At 44.2% G+C, this 20,948-nt stretch overlaps 1 protein-coding gene across 1 annotated transcript in view; it reads right to left on the bottom strand.

The window, feature by feature from the left end:
- RNF216 (ring finger protein 216) overlaps positions 1–20,538 on the bottom strand; it is a 43,587-nt gene extending 23,049 nt beyond the window's left edge. Inside the window, exons 1-7 of the mRNA XM_007942803.1 lie at positions 20,472–20,538; positions 13,649–13,779; positions 12,195–12,635; positions 11,721–12,080; positions 10,480–10,556; positions 7,782–7,884; positions 5,793–5,957 (exon numbers count right to left, since the gene is read on the bottom strand). Coding sequence (XP_007940994.1) covers positions 5,793–5,957; positions 7,782–7,884; positions 10,480–10,556; positions 11,721–12,080; positions 12,195–12,635; positions 13,649–13,779; positions 20,472–20,538 — 1,344 coding nt within the window. The remainder of the gene's footprint in view (positions 1–5,792; positions 5,958–7,781; positions 7,885–10,479; positions 10,557–11,720; positions 12,081–12,194; positions 12,636–13,648; positions 13,780–20,471) is intronic.
- Between the last annotated feature and the right edge of the window lie 410 nt (positions 20,539–20,948).

The following is a 20,948-nucleotide window of genomic DNA, read 5'->3' as shown; positions in this document are numbered from 1 at the left end:
CACACTGTCACAGCACAGAGGGTCCACGCTACCACAGCACACAGAGGGTCCACACTGCCACAGCACAGAGGGTCCACGCTGCCACAGCACAGAGGGTCCATGCTACCACAGCACACAGAGGGCCCACACTGCCACAGCACAGAGGGTCCACGCTACCACAGCACACAGAGGGTCCACACTGCCACAGCACACAGAGGGTCCACACTGCCACAGCACACAGAGGGTCCACGCTGCCACAGCACACAGAGGGTCCACACTGCCAGAGCACAGAGGGTCCACGCTGCCAGAGCACAGAGGCTCCACGCTACCACAGCAGAGGGTCCACACTGCCACAGCACAAAGAGGGTCCATGCTGCTACAGCACACAGAGGGTCCACACTGCTATAGCACACAGCAGGTCCACGCTGCCACAGCACACAGCAGGTCCACGCTGCCACAGCACAGAGGGTCCACGCTACCACAGCACACAGCAGGTCCACACTGCCACAGCACACAGAGGGTCCACTGTCACAGAACATAGAAGCCCTGACAAGTTAACCTTGGTCCATTTAAACACTTTTCCTAACTAGCAGGAAAACCCTCATATAACACTAACAGTTCAGCATAAATGTGTACTTCTCAAACTACCTTAAAACAAAATGCTGTCTACAAATTACTTTAATAGCTATAACATTAACAATCAGCACTTATCTTAACATTAAAGGTCTAGTTAAGTAGACCAGATAACATCAGATCACTGAATCAAATTCCTTTCTCTGGAGACCTGCCAGTCGTGCCACACTGAGAGCTCCAGGGGTACCGAGACCTCATCTTGCCTCTGAGCCTTCACACGGGTGGCCCCTCAGGCTACAGCATTGCTTCTTCCAGACAGTGCTCAGCTAAGCCCATCTCCGTTTCTTCTCTCCCCCGTGTTAGGACTCATAACTCTGTTACTCATGCTTTTTTTCTCTCTCCAACCGGATGGCAATCTGTGTATTCTGCTGGTCCCGGCATTCTAGGGCCTCGCCTGGTAACATCACAGACCAAGCACTAGCAGAGCCCAGCGGGAGGAACATGGAACAAGAGATGCTCAAGGAAAAACCTCCTGTCACTGTTGGCTGGTATCTGTTTCCCCCTCCCCACAGCATGCTCACATTCCTAAAGCCCAAGGTGACACCTACTCAAGGTAATTAGTTTTGAGAATCAAGGTTATAGCTGGTTAAGATCCTGAAGACATCTGTGCCAATGGCCAAAGCACCTTTAAGGGAGGAAGGACTATCATTGGGCACGTTGATGATGACACAGAAACTGCGGCCAGAGACCGTGCAGCATGCAAGGAGGTCAAGGCCAGAGCGGGAGAACGTCAGGCAGACAGAGGTGACAGTGGAAACCGTGCCGTAGCTGAGAACTAGAAGCCTAGAGCAGCGACCCCAGAATGCCATCAGACAGAGAAGCCCAAGAGCAGAGGGAGTTCCCAAGGATGGCGACCCTGTAAGCCTTAGGAGGGAAAGGACCGTAGTGCCCACTGATACCCTCCCATGTGGCCTATCCTGTGCTGGAGCCAAAGAAGTGGGTCACCTCGGCAGCAGAATTTTCAAGAAAAATCCTGAGGGAAAGTAATTTTCAACCCAGTGAAATGGTCAGTCACGTGAGCGTGCAGACCAAGAAAGGGAAAATGATCAGATCTAGGGCATACGAATCAGACACAAGAGAGGCAAAGTCGATTCTAGAGACAGTGCCAAGGGCAAATCTCAGGATGACCGCTGTGCAGCTGGCAGGGATGGATGGTCAGACCAGGCTGGAGGAGGAGAAGACGCAGGAACAAACTAACCCAGAGATTAACCGACAGGTTTGGCAATATGCCAAACTGTAATGAGAACTGTGCCTTGGCATCGTTACGTATGGACAGGTTTGAAAACCAAAAACCAAACCTGGTCCTGTTGAGTCAATTCCGACTCACAGAGACTCTGCAGGAGAAAGCAGAAACCCGGGGGTCTCCAAGGGGGTTACCTGCCTGGCTGAGCCTGTTTTCTTTCACTGTGTGATGGCTCTCTGGAGTTAGCAGCACATAGAATTCTCATAACACAGAACCCAGCCTAGATCAGGAGGCAGGCGGCCACCTCCTTCCCGAGTTAATGGCTGCTGGGCTCACACCGCCGACCCTTCAGTTAGCAGCTGAGTGCTTAGCCACTGCGCCAGAAAGATTTAGAGTCGAGGAAAAAAAAAACAAAAAGCAAAGCACAGCACATGAGAAACCGAGGCAAGAATTTTAACTCCATGTGAACCAGTAAATTCCGGTCCTCTACTACCTGGCCGAGCAGTGAGTACTCCCACAGTCACAGGAACGAGAACTCTGAAATGTGATTTAGCACAAGTTATGAATGTCTAACTCCACAGAAAAGATGAGCACACGCATGTCTAAGACTAGAATCCTCACTTGCTTTCAGAGAAAGCTACAAACTGTTCGACAAACCAAGCGTATGTCCATGAACATGGCGGTAAATACCAGAGGAGCAGACACAAGTGCAGAGCTGCCTCTGGAGAGGAGAAGGAAGAGGTCACAGACGGGCGTGACCTCAGTAAAAGATTACAAAGGAGCATCTTAGCACTATTTTTGAGACTACAAAAAAAAAATTCATTTGATAAAAAGAAACATTTCCAGTTGTGGGGTTTAAAGTCTACCTTTACTTAGTTGGTAAAAGCACTTAGCGTTATCTTTAAACCTTTAAACCTGAGGTATCTTTAAAACAAAACCAAAATACCTCTAAAGTCTTCTGTAAACCAAATAGTTTAAGTGAACCAGTAAAGAATGCCTACACTGGGCAACAGGCTCTTTTAAGGACTATCTATATGGCAACAAAATGACAACGGCAACTAGACAGACAGGAAACTTAGGGAGCAGAAGTGAGTTCAGTTACTGGGAAAGGAACAGTTCAGAAAAGGAGGGGAGAACGGTTGTGCAACTCAAAGAATGTATTCACGTCAATTACTGACTTGTACCCTGTTCAACTGGTGTATGTTCTCCTGGAGGTATTCTCAAAAACAAAAACAAATTTAAAAAAAAAAAAAAAGAGTTGAGCTACACAAATACGTACAACTGCACATACACAGGGCCCCATGACACTGCAAAGGAGAGCAGGCCTCTCTGGTCCTGGGCCTCTCCAGCTCAGACTCAATGCTCCAAGCTTACCAAGGCTGAGCCATCAGAGGGCCTGCAACTGTACTTGAAGGACGGACTCTGATTCAGACAGCATCAAGCAGCACACGGTGAGAAATTTTTAAACACAAAAGCTGAAAAGTTACTCTACAGCAAACAGAAACAAATAGAAGGGATGGGAACAGAAACCTGATCTAGGCTGGGTTCTGTGTTATGAGAATTCTATGTGCTACTAACTCCAGAGGGCCAACACACAGTGAAAGAAAACAGGCTCAGCCAGGCAGGTAACTACTCAAAGTCAAGACTAACAAACGGCAGAACTGGAGCTAACTCCAGGCCCCCAAAACCCCCCCCAAAGAAATCAAACCTAAGCTAGAGCAAGGTTCTCCATCTGACTGGATGGACAGCTAGATACAGAGGGAAGAACCAGTTAGATGGCACTGTGGGGTGCCACCAGCAATCCAGAGTCTAAAGTACTACAGACAAACACAACCCTTTCAACATATAAGCTGCAAGAACAAATAAAGGGGGAAGGAAGAGAGAGAATTTAGATATTAAATGAGATTTAAGTAACACAAGCCATTAAAGAGAAGTATTTTTCACACATTCAGATAAATTTGACACTGGCTGGTTTTTTGATGATGTTAAGGATCTCGTGCTAAGTCTTAAGGTGTGACCATTATATTTTGACTATTTTTTTAAAGAAATGAGACCTTACCTTTTAAAGACACACACTGAAATACCAATGGATGAAAAAAAAAAGTTCAGAATATGCTTCAAAACATTCTGGAAGGGGATCAATTGGGGAGGGCTCTGGATGAAACAAAACTGGGCAAGAGTTGGTAATTACTGAAGCTGAATGATGGGTAATGGAGCTCATTATAATGCAATCTTTACTTCTATGTATGTTTGATGCTTTCCATTACAAAGAACGTGTGTGTGTGGACACGGATACGCAGCTGTAGCCGTGTCTGAACAGTGACAACAGAGCTGTCCCTAAGCCAGCATCATGCCGGGGGTGCATCTAGAAGCCATGCTAGTTCAAAATGCTGGCTGGGTATGTTTACCACACACCTGTCCACATGACAGTCACTTTCTAAAGGAAACAGTTCTTACACACTGTTTGCACAGAACAGGGCAGAGTTCTCAGTTCTGAGCACATCACGTTTTCCTCCTGCCCTCTTCAATTCAAACAGCACAACTCCACCCCACTTCGAATCCTACATACACTTCTCAATTACCCAATACCAGACACCAGAAAAAACATAAAGTGCTGGAAAATTGAAGAAAGGGACAAGGAAAGGATGAATGAAAAGAACCAAGTAGCCCTGCAAGTAGAAAAAGCAGTCCCCAGGATCACGCAGAGCAACAGCAGGAAGCCAGGACCACCGCCGACACTAAGCTGCCTCACTCAGGACTAAACGGAGTCTACCGAAGAAGTGCAGAACAGCCGGAAAACCCTACACCGTGCCCCACAGAGAGTGTGCGGGCAGTGTTCTGACCAACCTCTGGGGGAACAGCATCTGCTCACTGGTCCCAGGGTGGTGGCCCAGCTCGGGGCTGGAACCTAACTGAGGATGACAGGCTGCAGCCACATCACAGGAGCTGTCCCCGCTGCCCCTGTACTTTCTATCCAGGCTCCTAAGAGCTGAGAGCAGGTGGGAAGAAACCACTGGCACAGTGAAGAGGCTGGCAGAGCCCAGACATGTAGCGCCCTTTCTGTCCCGTGGTCGTGGTCCTCTGAGGAAGCTCATTCGTTTTCAATGACAGCATGTGCACAGTGCAGGAGGCTAACATGCAGAAGAAGAGAACACTCGCTCTGTGTTCCCTTCAAACTAATTTCACCTACAATTCAAGTCTGTGGATAGCTGCCCTGCTCTCCCGGCAATCTTCAGGGAAGCAGTCACCCTTGAATGAGGCCACATTCACCTGAGGTTCACCTTCCTGCAGGTAAGAGCCAGTGGGTATTTTAACCATTAAAGTAACTCCATGTCTGTCTCTTCCAGAAAAAAGAAATCAGTGCATGCTGGGAATTACAAGAACCAGAGTAGGAGAAGAGGATCTAACAGCAGAGGAGAGACCAAGGGGAGGGCCCAAGGACTCAGTCGGCACCCACTCTTCTGTCCTGGGTACCTACACCATGAAACCAGCACTGTGCAAGGTGCATCACCACAAACCCCCAGTGCCCTTCTGAACCTGGGACCGAGGACCTCAACTGTATCTCATGTTAAGACCACGGGAGAAAAATTGGGAGCCACTCTGTCCTGTCAGGTCACCCTGGGCTCTTTATATACTTCACCTCAAGTGACAGGTGAGCCACCTGGGCGATGGCTGAGTGACCTGATGCTTCAAGTCAGGAAGCCAACTGGGGAGGGGCAGGACTAAAACCCATCTTCCACAGGCCAGCCCCCCCACCCAGCGCATTCCACTGTAGAACGGGTTACACTCCACAGACCTAGGGCCAGACCGTAATATCCCTGATTCTAAGCTCTGATTTCAGGCCGCTCTTCCTCACCAAGCACTTCTACTCCTCCCCCCGACAAACTCCTCAGTTCTGTGCCATTGCACACCCACCCAACCTCTGCAAACTGACTCTTCCTTTTGTTAGCACAAGGAGCACTCTGGATGTGACCCACAGGAAGCCCCCAGAGAGCACCTTTCGGGTGATTGCATAGTGTCCTCTGAGCTCGTGCAGGGCCCACTTGATGTCCTGACTGCTGAGCATCTTGAAGTCAGCCATCAGGAGGTCAGCAGCTTGGATGAAGCAGCGCTGGTCAAGAGGAGCCAACTTGGAGTAGTCAAAAAAGTCGACTTTAGGCAACTGAAACCAGAGAGAAGCACACAATTAGAGGCTGGGTAGTGTGTTTTCCAAGGGAATTGCTAATGCAAGGTTCCTGCGGAGAAGCACATACTCCAGGAGAGAGAGGGGTTCCGGTGGAGAAGTTCCACAGGAGAGACCAGAACAGGGGTTCCTGTGCAGAAGCACGCACTACAGAACCATCACACGTGGTGCCACAATGACGCTGTAAGCAGCGTGCAGCCTGTGACAGAGACGAGGAAATGGTGCCTGGCACTCAGAGTTGGTAAAAATGTGTGTCTGGGGACTGGAACACAGTGCTTCAGGCACCTCCTATGCATCAAATGTTTAGAAAGAACGTTTTCTTCCTGCTACAGAATATGTGAAAGAGATAGTGACCCTAACCTGTGGGGAGCAGGCAGGTCAAACAATGGACCCCGAAGGAGCTGGTCAGAACCAATGCTTCTTCACCATCTAACACACAAATGCTCATTCTGATCATAAATGAGGGCAATGATTAAGGTTTTTAAAAAACAAACTTTATTTTGATATAGGACTTGGTTACACAGGTATACGTATAGTGGCGAAGACACTTGACTGCTAACCAGAAGGCTCGTGGTTCAAACTCACCAGCCACTCCTCGGAAGGAAGATAAGGCAATCTACTTCCGTAGTGACACCGCCTCAGCAAACCAAGGACGGGGTCGCTATGAGTCAGGTCCGACTCGACGGCACGTAACAACAACAACAACAACACACTATGCGTGTATTTTACATAAAAAAAAAAAAAAAAACTATAATCAGACATTGAATTCTAGTCAATTAGCTGCATGGTAAAATATTTATGTGGGGGAATGGTATTTATACTTGAATTTACATGAAACATCTTATTAAAAAAGAAGTACTGATGGACAGTGGGACAGACACACGATAAAGGAGCTACAGTAAAACACTAACCTTCAGTCATACCGGTAATAGGTATGTAAGTGTTCAACGCAAAATTCTTTCAACTTTTCAGTATGCTTGGAAATTTCCATACTGAGGTATTTTTTTTTTAAAAAAAGACCTCTAAAATGATACAAAGAATCCTGGCCAAATCTTACTCCTTTTTAGGAACTTGCTTTGAGGGATTAAAGACACGGAAAATCTGTTGAATTCTTCATCAGAAAGGGAAGACAGAGTTACAACAAAAGACAGATCTATATTTAATGTGTATTAAACATGGAGTTCAAAGCAAGGTTCTAAACCGGTTTTAACTGGTTCAGTCACGGCTAGAGAAGCAGAAACCACAACAGACTCTAATTTTTCCAATCTGGGTGATCTGGTTCCAGGGTGAGCCCTGGAATGAGAGTGTAGGAAGACATGTGGCGAGCCCTTTCAGGAGCCGGATGCGGGAGACCAGATTTTGCTTGGTCTGGGGAGGGCAGCACACACTCAAAGAGGCATGGTGGCACCTCTGAGCCAGGCACCACTGCTTTCGACTCAGCCAGTCACAAGGTTTGGTTGCTACGTAATGTGCATGCTGCCCTTGTTTTCTAGGAGGGAGGCTAAATTCCTAGCAAGACTTGAACCCATAACTCTCCTGTTCCAATTCACCCACATTTTAAAATTCATAATTGTTCTGGTGTCGCTTCACTGGCCATGACTGAACCAGACTGAACAGCTTCAAAATCCTGATTCAAAGCGGCTCAGACTGGGACTACCCCCGAGGATAAACATATTCTGAGCTCCTGCTTTCCCTGCTGGTCTTGAAAACTGTGCCCTGACAAGGCACCTTCTTCCCCTACAAATGATGGAAGGAGCAGTCCATTTCCAGGCAGAGCTGGCCAAACAAGAATACCACACTTGCCTTTGTCTCGTCTTGACTGGCAAGCAGGCTGCTGCTGGGGTTTATAATGACTCTGTCTTCTCTCTTTGGATAATCTGGGTTTTCCAGAAGAAAATTACAAAGTCTGCAAAAACAAAAAATGTTACTTTCAAACCCCACAGCTGCCCACTGATTCAAATGCAAGGTTCAAACAGAAAATCCCAAGTCTCACATGTCAGTCGGCCTGCCCATCAAGGAACTCAATCTTGCAGTGCCGCCAAATTAAACAAGCGACGCACAGAAACCAGCGACACTGAAATTCCACTTCTGCTCGCTGGTTTCACAGGCAATGACCCTGATCGAGGACCGCAGGCTCCTCTGAGGTCTGCTACTCGGGTGCCAACATAATGAAGCCACTGAAATCACTTCTGGTTAAACTGTATTGAACTGGAGAATTTGTATGAACAGGATTTACCAGTTGTCAAGAAAATTATGAATAAACCCAAATCAAACCCACTGCCATAAGTCGATTCCAACACATAGTGACCCTACAGGACAGAGTAGAACTGCCCCACAGGGTAGAATACAGGGCTGTAATCTTTACAGAAGTAGACTGCCACATCTTTCTCCCATGGGTTCGAATTGCTGACTTTTTGACTAACAGCCAATTACTTAACTCCTGTACTACGAGGGCTTCTCCAGAGGGCCAAAGTGGGGAAAGATGCCTCTTCCCATACAAATAGTTGTCACAAGTGGAGAGACACCCCTGCCAAGAATTCTGACAACACTTTCCTTTAAAACCACTATCTTTAAAGGTGACGTCTATCCTAGTCTATACTGGTATAAGGAGCCTTGGCAACACAACAGATACGCACTCAGCTAACGAAAAGTTTGGTGGTTCAAACTCCCAGCACTCCCTAGGACAAAGACCTGGTGATCCGCTCCCATAAAGGTGAGAGCCTAGAAAACCCTGAGGCAGCTCTACTCTGTCATATGGGGTTCCGGTGAGTTGTAAACCAACTCCATAGCACCTCCCATAACAACACACGCTGCCGTCTGCTGTAGGTTACACAGCTGTTTGAAGGCTGACCTGAGAGTCAGCCACAATTACGAGGACCGCATTTGTGGGGAGAGCCTGCTATTCCAACCAGCTCCTCACACACAGACATCTGGGCATCATTACAAACTAGACCCAGACTAGCTCTTCTCTTTCAAACACATGTATCTCTAACAATCTGGTAACAGTGGCTACCAAAGGCGAACAAACCATGAGGTGCCAGGAATTGGTGGAAGATAACAAGGTCCAGCAGAAGACTGCTCTTTGGCAGAATGGTCATTCACCCCTGGCTTAAGCCTGTAGTCTCGGGGGGGGGGGGGGCATGGAAGGGAATCTACTGAGGTGTTAGAACAAAGTATTAAAACTTCTATTTCTACTTCTTAATCATATCCTCTAAAGCGTTCTATTTTTATGTGCTTCCTAAAGTATATGCTATAGAAGTACAACAGTAATGATAATTTCTGAATAAAATACATACATATTTCAGGGGTACATCCCTCATCAATTCATCTTCAATGCAACAGATGTTCAACCATATAAAAAACTTCACTGAAATGCTGCCAAGTAGGCATTCTACCCGGCAGAAATCCGAGGTCCTCACTGGGAAATGTCCAAATTCATTTCTATTTTAATATCTCCTCTACCCTTACCAACAGAACTTTCCTAGAGGTTAAATGACATTGGTAGGATAGATAATTAAGGACAAGGCTTCCCTTCTAAAGAAACAAGCTACAACCCAACTTGTCAGTATCTGCTCCCTAGGACAAAGGCTGTGGGCCAGCCCGTCAGGACTCAAACACGGCCTGTCTACTTGTATTTTTTCCTGCTTGATCTGACCTGATAGGCTAACAGAAAAAAGCACTCCTGCTAAGCATTCCTTTTTATCCTTAGATAGATGTTCCTGCCACGATCCAATTTAAGTAGCATCACAATGTGAGTGAAAAGTCTCAGGTAGGCAGCCACAGCAGACTGCCTGCCATATGAGGGCTCCAGTGAAAAGGTCCCTCCTGCTTAAAATAACCAGCTGGTGACATCAAAAGGCCACGGAGAGGCAGCACCTTAAGATGACTGAGTCAGCTACAGCAAAGCCCGCAGCCAGCTCACTCGGCTCTGGCCCTGTTTCCGCTCCACTGGAGTCAGCTCGGCTGTGCAAGCTCACGCGGGCTCCCACCTGGCTCTTGGCTAGTCCCGCTGCTCAGGACGTCACCTTAGAGGACAGAGGTACTACCTCTTTTGCTTCATTTTAAAAAAGTCTGCACTGAACTCGAAAAGGTGATTAATTTCAGTCCTCTCCCACTCTTTACACATGTACAACTATCTCACCTGTGCAGACTAGAAAGGAGGGAAAGGGCCCAAAGAAAGACTCATTTTGCAGTGTGTACTCTTCAGGACACTTTTATTTTAAAGAAAAAAAATATATTTGTTACTTTTATAACAAAAACTAAAGAAATGCTTCCATCTATTCCTCCAAATAAGCAGAACATACTGTTCCGACTGTAGGGAAGACAATGGCTTTTAACATCCGACCAACACACAAAAAATACAGGTAGCCTCGGTGCTTTGAAACAGTGGAACTCCTTAATCTCATAACCAAGCAGTATTCCACAAGGTCCAGAAAACAGTCTGTGACTGATTTAGAACTGCTCTAACAGGTTGATTACAGAGACACGCTGGTATACTTACACATTCAAATCGTAGTACTTCTTCAAATGAATTATTTCCTCAATGTACCCATTTGCTACATCTGGAAATCTTGCTTCCTGGAAAGATATTAAGAACAGTATTGGTATCTCATTCACCAGACGGTTTCTAACAGCAATACAAGCCAGGAGGCCAAGAGGATAGAAAACAACTAAAGATAAGCAAGGCAGGTCTGAGCTTGGCTTAAAACTCAGCACTAGGTTCCCAGGTTCCTCAGTCCACAGAGACCACGTGATCTAGACGGGCCCTACAGATCCCTGGTCCCCTGTTCCCATTATGCATATCCATTCTTCATTCTCCATTCTCTCAACACTGAGCGTTTCTGCCCAGAGGGACACAAAAGACAAGGTAGAATCCAGTGCCCATCCTCAAGCAGACACAACCTAGTAGCTCAGATGAAAGGCCTTAGATGAAGCAGACTTAATCAAAGACCAAAAGATGTAAAACTAAGTGTTACTCTCTACATCAGCACCACTAACAGAACTTTGTACGATGACAGCGATATTCTATTCTGAGCTTTCCAACATGGTAGCCATTAGCTAAGACGACCAGGGGCACAAGTAGTAGGTTACAATTTGCCTTTACCTAAAGGTTGATGGTTCGAATTCACCCAACATCGCCACAGAAGAAAGACTGGCAAACTGCATCTGTAAAGCTTAGTCAAGAAAGCAGTACCAAGCTCAGCTTCACTGTGTGACACACAGGCCGCCATGAGTCAGGGGCCTACTGGACAATAAGGACAACAAAAACAGCCACAGGCCTGTGCAGCTACTGAGCACTTAAAATGTGACTAGTGTAACTGAAAAGAAAATCTTTAATTTTATTTAATTCTAAGACATTCAAATTGAAAGAGCCACATGGGGCCCATGCTCCCAAACTGGACAGCATGGCCCTAGCGGATGAGAATGGCTCCAGATGATCCGGGTATACGGGCTTTAGCGTTTACAATCTGGAGTCAACTCAAGGCCTTTTAAGAAACCGAGGAGACTGCTGTTAGGATAGCACAAGGGCACCCCAATCTGTGGCTAGAGCCCCAGAAGCCACTCTGGGGTGTAAGCCGAGATTAAAGAATCACAATTCGATTTCCATGTGTGTTCAGAGTTTCTCTCAGATACCACAGGTCCTAGGAAAATCTTCAGGAAGCATATACACACACACATTTTCGCAATAAAAGTATTATTATCTGGTATCTACAATTATTTACCTGGTCAAGTTAAACTTACCGTTTCTTTCACTAATAGTGCAATGAGTTCTTGATCTACTTCAGTAGCTCCTTGGCCCCAAATGTTTCCCAAGTTGGGCTCCTGTGATCCCTGAAGTGGAAAGGCCGGCCCAGGCTGGTCATCGTCTATTGCTAACTGTTGGTCTTCAAGTTCTCCTAAAGGATGGGCAGGCTGAGGGGATGAGGGACCTGGAATCCCATCCTGCTGGGGCTCCGGCCTTGGGAAAGCAGGCCCTGGGGGTTCGTGCTGATACCACAGGGGGCCCAGCTCCTGACGAACCACCTGGCTTGTCCTCTCACGGGTCTCCTGCTTTGGAGGCTGGAAGTAGGGGCGCTCCAGCCAGCAGCCCTCCTCACGGGTCTCCTGCTTTGGAGGCTGGAAGTAGGGGCGCTCTAGCCAGCAGCCCTCATCACGGATCTCCTGGTTTGGAGGCTGGAAGTGGGGGCGCTCCAGCCAGCAGCGCTCCTCAATGGCCTGGTCACCTGCCACTGCAGCCGACTCTCCCGGCCCTGCTTCCGACTCTTCCGATGACTGGCTGAGGGGCTCGCTTTCTGAGGAAAGAAGGCTACTGTCTTCCAAGACAACTTTCTTCTCTGATCTGGGATCGCCGATGTCATTTGAGGCTTGGCCGTGACTTGGTCCAGGTTGGGGTTCTCTTCCTCTTTGGCCACTTGGCTTTATGAATTCAGAGACTCCAGGAGGCCCAAGATCCAGAAATTCTCCATAGTCATCCTCAGAATCATCCTGTGCCCCGGAATCAAACAATGGGTTGTTACACATTGAAAAATAGCTGTTTTTATCTGATTCAAATGCTGCTCTAGACTGTTTAGGCCTTTCTTCTCCCAATCTTTTCAGATCTTGCCACTGGGCAGCTGGTTTGATGAGATTGGGTCGTGGTGTCTGAGGTTTATTTGTCTAAGAAAAAATGAAATTTTAATAATAATAATGGTCAACTTCTTTCCTACGTCTATGCCTCCTTATGTAATTACACTGAGCTTGAGATACGAAAGAAACAAAAACTACCTCTTCAAATACAACCTGCTTTTCACATTTATGTTAATGAAATTTGATCAAACTATAGTAAGAACTAATGTGGCCATAGATTAAAGCTTGAGTTACAGTTTGAAGACAGGCCGGCTGTCATCTCAAGGATGTAAGAGAGTCAACTGAAAAGCTACTGTAGAAAATAAAAATAAGGTGATGGAATATGAACGTAACATAAAACCCAATACAATTCTAAATAAAACAAACAAAATAAAGCAATAAAAGTACAACAGAAGAAATGATGCCATTTACAAAAGCAACAGAAAAAATAACCACAAATTAACATAACAATGTTTTAGATTTATAGTAAGAAAAATCCAAGTGCTCTGAAGCTAAGGATGTAAAAGGGGACTAGGCTCAAGGGCAAGACTAAACTTGCTCTTAGTTACAAAGGTTCAACTTTTAAAGATTATGAAAGTAAGATCAAGATGTGCTTTGAATTAGATAATCCCCCATTCGTGTCTACTGATCCATCTATCAACTATCTAATTTTGGAACTAGAAAAGCTGATTATCAAATTCATACAAAAAAATCAGTGCAAAAATATCCTGGATGATTCTGCAAAATGCAGAGTGCTGAGGGGAGATGAGATCTCTCTGACAGTATAAGCCATCACAACGTTGTTAACAGTTGTAGAAGTGTCAACCAGTGCCTGAATTGTCAGAGTGATGGTGTTGAAGGTCAGTACAGAAACAGAACAAAACACATGGCCTCTATGGCCCACTCTAAAGCTAAGTGGACCTCACTTGGGGTGAAAAGCACGCTGCCCTCAGAAACGCAGACCGGCTGTTCCTCAAGGCCCCAGCGCCCACCACAGAGTGGCTTGAGAATCAGATCATCAGCTCGCAATGAAGCCTCCCCATGGGAAGGTGCAGCCAACTCACTTCTGTCAGGATGACATCATCCAGGTCCTCTTCTTCATGCTGCTGAGGAACTGGGGTGACCAGCATTGGAATCCCTTCCTCGTCAGAGGAGTCAGATATGGTGATGGGCCCATCTCTGAGACTGATCCAGTCTGCAGGAAGGCAGAGAACACTATTACTGGCAGACCAGCACGACCACAGCCCTTAACCCAACTCTGGCCTGCAAAGTATCAAACCTAAAGTTAAGCTCATGGCTACTGGTATGTCAACCTAGCTCCTTAAGCAGCGTGTGCACTTCAGCATTAAGAACCATGTTTCCATGTTGGTCTTTACCAATAGTGTATTTTGGGAATCGCTAGAAAAAACGTGAGAATTACTATGCTCAAGACTATCAACTTGTTCTTATACTATGTTGGAAAATGCTGTTGATAAAATCTTCTTGACCATAAATTTCTTAGAAGTGGTATCACATCCTTTCAAACCATTTCTGTTCCTCCAGGCAATGGAGGATGACAGGTCTGAAAAGAGTACTACTCAAAAATAGCAGAATTTTCATGTAATACTTAAAATACTGGTATTTGCTCACCTTAAGCAAATTTTAAACCTTAAGCATCATTTAAACAAACATTTCAGTGTTTCACCCCAACACCCACCCACTGAGCATGTATGACAGTAGGCTATTTAACTTTCCCACTTTCCTTTTAAATATAACTGGAGTTAAATTAACCATCCAGATGGAGTAATTATGATTAAGGCCTCCACTTCCTTTTATTTGCTCTAAGATATGTCACATTAGATATGAATTAGTAGGTAACACAGACTAGCTTTTTTGGGGGGAGGGAGTAACTTTTTATTGTAATTTGGGTGCACAGACTAGGTTCCACCCCCACACACACCCCATCTAGATCCATGGGAATGTTAAAGGTTAAAATGGAAAGTAAAAAGAAAATGCATTGAGAGTCCTAGTGGAAAAGTTAAAAAATTTCAAAGAGGAGAAGAGAAAGAATAAAAAGAGGCATCATTATTCTAACTTTTCCAGTTCCTCATCACAGTTCTTCCCCAGTGCTCATACATTTGACAGCTCACTACAATTTGCAAAGCAATCTAAACCCAATTATCTCATTTTATTCTTGCAACAAAGCTGGGGTGATGGTTGGTGTGGCAGCCTGTGGGATCTTAGTTCAGACGACCTGGGTTCCATTCCAGCTCCATCACCTCCCAACAGCATGTATCACTTAACTTCTTTAAGCACTCACTGCCTCAACAGTAAAAAGGGTTAACAGTTGAGACAGCCCACATGAAAAGTCCACTTATTACAATGCTTGACACACTGATTGCGAGTTCCATGCTCTTTTCACTACAACACAACTACACTTCACAGAAAAGCAGTACATGCAACAGGAACTGAACGTGGGCCCTGAGCACATCATAAAGGACTGCAGGTAAAGCTGGCAGAGTGAGTCCAAGCAATTATCAACACTACTCACTCATGAAGCTTCACTAAAACCACAGAAAAGGAGGTGTTTTTTTTTTTTTTTAAGTATAAACTGGCAAGCACAAAATAATAGGAATGGCAATAACAGCAAGTAAAAGATTTTAACAAAACTCTGGAAAACAGCATGACAGGTGGCAAGTGGTTCAACAGAGTGGAGAAGGCTGAAACCTACAGACTGCAAAGGGGACAGTCTCCCACAAGCTCCTTTTTTGCTGCAGAATCCCAGGAAAGCTCAGAAATTGGTGACATATGGTACTTGCAAAGGCAGAGATGAGGTGTGTTTCTAAGTCTGTATAATGAGTGACAAATTCTGGTATTTCTTCTACTCCACACAGCCAGGTGACAGCTGAGCAGGGTGTGTCTAGGTGTGTATCCCTTTGTATTTCTCCTTCTTGGAGTCTGCTGAAATTTCTTAGACTTGTATACTAACCTTTTTCATCAGATTTGGGAAGTTTTCAGCCATCGTTTCTTCAAATATTTTTTCTGTCCCCTTCTTTCTTTACTGTCCTTCTGTGAATACTACTACAGGTCGGCACACTCAGTTCCCGCCCCTCCATTCTTTTTTCTGTGTTCTACAAGACAGGACAATGTCTACTGACTCATCTTCAAGTTCACTGATTCTTCTCACATCTGCTGTTGAGTCTCATTACCAAATCTTTCCTTTCGATTATTGTACTTTTCAATGTTAGAATCTCCATTTGGTTCTTTTTTTATATTTTCTGTCTCTTTATTGATATTCTCTATCTGGTGAGTCACCGTCATACTGTTCATTCTTTAACATGGCTTCCTTTAGTTCTCTGCGCTCTTTGGGGGAGAAACAGTTTAAACTCAACGACTAACCTAAATGTCGACAGTTTGAACCTACCAGGTGGGACCGTGGAAGTAAAGCCTGCCACTCTGCCCCAGTGAAGATTACAGTCAAGAAAACCCGACGGAGCAGTCTATTCTGTGACATGTGGGGCTGCCATGAGTCAGAATGAATTTGATGGGTTGGGTTTTGATTTAGTTCTTTGAACATACTTACAAGAAGTGCTGTGAACCCTCCTCTGTCTATTTTCACTTCAACATCTAGGTCCCGCAGAGACAATTTCTACTGGGAGCTCCCCCATGCGTTGTATTTTCCTATTTCTTTGTATGGTTATTTTGTGGTTGAAAACTGGACATTCATGATAATATACTGTGAAAACTCTGGATCCTGATACCCTCTCCTCAGGAGCAGCGGTTAGCGTTGCTTTTGTTTCTTTGTTCAGTCATTTATGTGGGCTCATTCTGCAGAGCTGGTGTTGGCTATCGGCAAGCTTGCTCAATTTTTTTTTTTTAATTCCTGTTTTCACTTTGAAGTCCGGACTCCTAGGAGTCACTCCTGGGTCAGCACAAGCTTGGTAGCCAGTCAACGACTGATCAGACATACTTACACACACTGAGCCAGTAACGCTTCCATCCTTTGCCAATTCATCTGTGTGGCTTGAAGAAAGCATTCAAAGGTCACCTTCCGAGTCTGTCCTCCTGGCTTTTACTTGCTGCCTCAGCAAAGCCTCTTGTTCTGCTAGAGATGAGCATTTGCTGGGTGCTCCTAGGTTTGTCCTGCACATGGGTATTGCCTGGTGTATGCAAATGAGCAAGGATACCTGGACGCTTATCAAGGTGCCCTTGGGCTATCTAATTTCCTGGAGCTCCCTCTGAAATTCTGGGATGGTCTACTGCTTGCCCTAACCAGCATCAAAACCTCGTTCCAGCTGAATGTTGGCCTTCTGTGATCATCATCAAGGTTGGCATTATTCTTGACATGGCTCCTGGCCATGGATTTCCCACAACTGGCCCAAACCAGGCCAGCCCCTTATACTATCAGTCTTCTGGGACTGCCTCGACTCACCCAGGCAGAACTTTCCCACCATACATGTTAGAAGGACCTGGGTGGGCAAAGCTGAGGAGGGAAAGGGAGGGGCTTCAGGCTAAATTATCACATACTTTGACTGTTCTCACCCAGATTCAGATTTTCTTGAATAAATGCTTCTCAATTCTTGCATGCCTTTGGCCAATTTTTTGTTGTTTTTGACAGTTCTGTCTAGTTTTATCAATGATTTTCAGGGAGGGGACTGGTCAAGCTCCTCACTCAGCCACTGTGGAAGTCCTACCTCCTGGACATTCATTCTAAACAGATAATGAGTCAGAGAGACTACACACTTGGCTACGCCAAGAGAGGAACATACTGATTTCAATCTCCTAAAACCTGGAACTTATTTTCTGGTTCAAAATATGGTCAATTTTAACAAGCACACGGGGCGCAGTATTCCATGGATATTTTTATGTCAGGTTCGTTGGCCACCTTCTAATTTTTCATGTCCATATAAATGTCTGCATGTCCTTCTCCTTTCAGTCACTGAGAGAAACGTGTTACACTCTCCCACCATGACTGTGGATTTGTCCACTTCTCCTTTCAGTTGTGTCAGTTCTGGCTTTGTGTATTTTCTCATGTTACTAGGTACACAGAGATTTAGAATATTGTATCTTCCCAGTGCATCGACATTTTCATTATTATGAAATCTCTTGTAATACTTCCGGCTGGGATGTCTATTTAATCTGATAGTACACAGACACACCAGCGCTTTTTTTTGTTTTATTATTTACATGATGTGTCTTTCTAATCCCTATACTTTCAACCTTTCTTGATTTTACCTTCATTTTTGAAATTTTTCACTGGGTATAGAATTCCAGGTAGAAAGGTGGAGTAGCACTCAGCAACTAAAAATTAATTAATTACTGATACAGCAACAACAAGGATGAGTCTCAGAAAAATCAGACCGAGCAAAAGAATTCAGGCACAAAAGAGTACATACGTTATGGTTCCCTATGCAATTCTATGACGACCCTCAGGCCGGGGCAGTGGTGGTGAGGACTAACTGCAAAGGGCACAAGGAAATCTGTATCTTGACTAAAGTAGTGGTTCTATGGTGTCAAAAGTCATTGAACTATACACTTAAATTACGTGTATTTTGTTACATGTAAATACAGCTTAATAAAAATGATGGGAAAAGAAAAGAAACTATGGGGGTTGCTTAATAAAAATTATTAACACAGCTAACAAAAACTAAACAACTTTCTATGCTTTGAGTCAGGATACTCCAGGTTAATTTAGGATTCCCAGCATAAGATGGTGGCTATACTAAGGTCTGAGGTTAAAACTCTATTTTGACTCAAAAGTAAACTACGCACCAGGAACATAGCCTGTCATTCCTGTATCTCTCCATTGTATTCAGAGAAAATTATTTGGTAAACAATTTTAAAAAACAACATAAATCTTACTTACTTAAGAGTTTTGTTTGATGCTTAACAAGCAAAGTCCAAAACAATTCTCAGAAATCATGTTTAAGCAAAAAGAAATTAAGAATTACACATGTCCTCCCTGCAGTCACACAGGAGGGTTTCCTGACTGTTTCCAGGCCAGGTGTACCCAATTTAATGAGTACTTTGTAACTTAAAACAGTACAACTTTGAAAACATAAGAAATGTCCTATCAAGGCAAAAAAAAAAAAAAAAAGAAGGTGGGGACCAGGTTTGCTGGTCCAATGGAGCCTGGTGTAACCACTGAGACTATGGCCCCTAGGCTGCCCTTCAGGTCTGGAATTGAACCCACAACTGTGGTTTCCAGCCAAACAAAGTACAGGCATGTGAGTTAAACATTTACCTCAAGTAGACACACGCCCTGGAGAGAACAATCATGGGAGAAGGAAGGACTGCTTATGCACAGGGAGATAGCTCAGGGTGCAGAAGAGTATGAAGGGATGGACACTGGGAGGAGGTAACTATGGGGAGGAAGTGGGAGGGGAGCTGCTGCATTGTAAATTTTGGTCAATGACATGAGACAAAGTATATGTGAACTGCTGTATGAAAAGTGAATTTACTCTGTAAATCTTCACCCAAATCCTAATTAAAAAAAAAAAAAAAAGTAAAAAAGAAATGTCCTATCAATCAGAGATGTGCTAGCACCCAATTCTGTAAACCATTACCTAAATGTCAATCAGTCACTGAATTTTCACTGAATTTCCTTTTGTCTTCTTACGTACACTGTGTATTGTCTCCTCTTTGGATCACTTAGTTCAAAATCCTCTGGAATTCGTGGTTCTCAATATGCAAATTACCTTCCTCCTCCATAAAAAAAAAAACTTTCTTTACTTTTAATTTTAACCAGACTCTGCCACTTTGCTCTAGGACAACCTGAAAAAATTCATTGCCATGGATGCAAAGTACAGGTAACTAGTCTAAGAGAAGATACACCTTCAGAGTCAATAATTTGACAAAAGAAACTGGCTGTTCTCAAAGAAACATTGTTTAAGACTCAATTTTTTAAGAAAAAAAAAAAAATGTTAATTTGATATACATTTAGAAAATTTGGAAATAATCATATATACAGGTTATAAATAAGATTTAAAACTTTCTGAATCACAAAAAATTACAGCCACGATCATTATCAATTTATGACATGCTATTGTTAAAATTCTAAAAATCATTGTTTTCTACTCATTATTTGCACAGGTTGAGCAATTTTATTTATTTTGCTCGATTTATTTAATAAAATGTGCTAAATTTAAAATGCACTGAAAGCCAAATACAATTTGCCCTCTGTTGGAAAAGAAATCATCTCCGTAAAGCACAAAATACTTTGGGAAAAAACAAAACTAGTACAACCTTTTACTTGCAAAATATGAATATATTAAGGATTCTTCCCTACGAATCATCTTATTTTTCCTTCAGTTCAAGTTTAAATAGGAATTAGGAGTAGACAGGAAATTTCATATACATTTAAAATGGCCCTTTCTTTTATGAATCAATAAATTTCCCTAAAATTTAGCTATAAAACTATAACTATAAAACTGTAAAACCATAAACATGTGTAAAAAGAACAAATTTCCTAAAATTTCTCATGAGGCTTAACCGGAATCTTCCAGCAAAAAAGAAATGATCAATAATGCCTCAGCAGCACCTGCAGTATTTTTAGGTCACGCGTGCCTGGGGGACCTCTGCAGCCACCATTCTCTCAAAATCAGAGAACTGCCCCTGTTCCCATAACCCCACGTCGCACAGTCCAGTGACGGCGCCCGTGTAGCTCTTTTGTGCTAAATAACAGCTTCTCAACCTACTTCTCATGGATGAGTCTTCAACTGCAGTGTGTCACACACAGAAGTACCATTTGACACATATTCTAGGCTGACAGAAGTTTTTAAAGTCCAATGTTCCAAAGTTTAAAAACAAAACATTTTAGGATTCTAAGTGGCACAAAGCATCTCACTGAAATACTGAGAGAAAAGGGAGAAAGGGAGAAAGTAAGAGCCAAGCAAACAACTCACTCACCTTGTCCTCGGTGGCAGTGAAAGCTGTTCAAGTGGATGACCTCTTTGTTACTGTCGCCCTCTGCCATTGTCAAAGACAGACATACACCTGCGCGCCTGCTAGTATCTAAGCATGGTGACCAACTGCTCCAAAGGGTCTGCAAAAGAAGAAAAGGTGCATTTAGCATGAGGGGGTATCACACTCTTTCCACACGTCTGCTCAGAGAAGCATTCTAAGCTTACGCTGAAAACACCCTCACACAGAAACACAAACCAACTAACCACCAAAAACACACAGAAATGAAAACATATTTCTAAACATATATTTAAAGAGACAAAGAACTGGTGAAGAATTTATTTCCAGAATCAAACAGTGTAACAGTCACAAATTGGCTAAGGACAACTCACAAACAAGAAAACCCAAAAGGTCAGTAAAAAAGAAATGATGCCCAACCTCCCTAGTCATCAGGCAAAGGCAATCAGAAAATGACTGAACGTC

Source organism: Orycteropus afer, unplaced genomic scaffold (assembly GCF_000298275.1).
Source record: "Orycteropus afer afer isolate SDZICR_OR568_19922 unplaced genomic scaffold, OryAfe1.0 scaffold00006, whole genome shotgun sequence".
In the NCBI taxonomy this organism is placed as follows: domain Eukaryota; kingdom Metazoa; phylum Chordata; class Mammalia; order Tubulidentata; family Orycteropodidae; genus Orycteropus; species Orycteropus afer.
The sequence above is the reverse complement of the archived record's forward strand: the minus strand, read 5'-3'. Positions and strand labels throughout refer to the sequence as shown.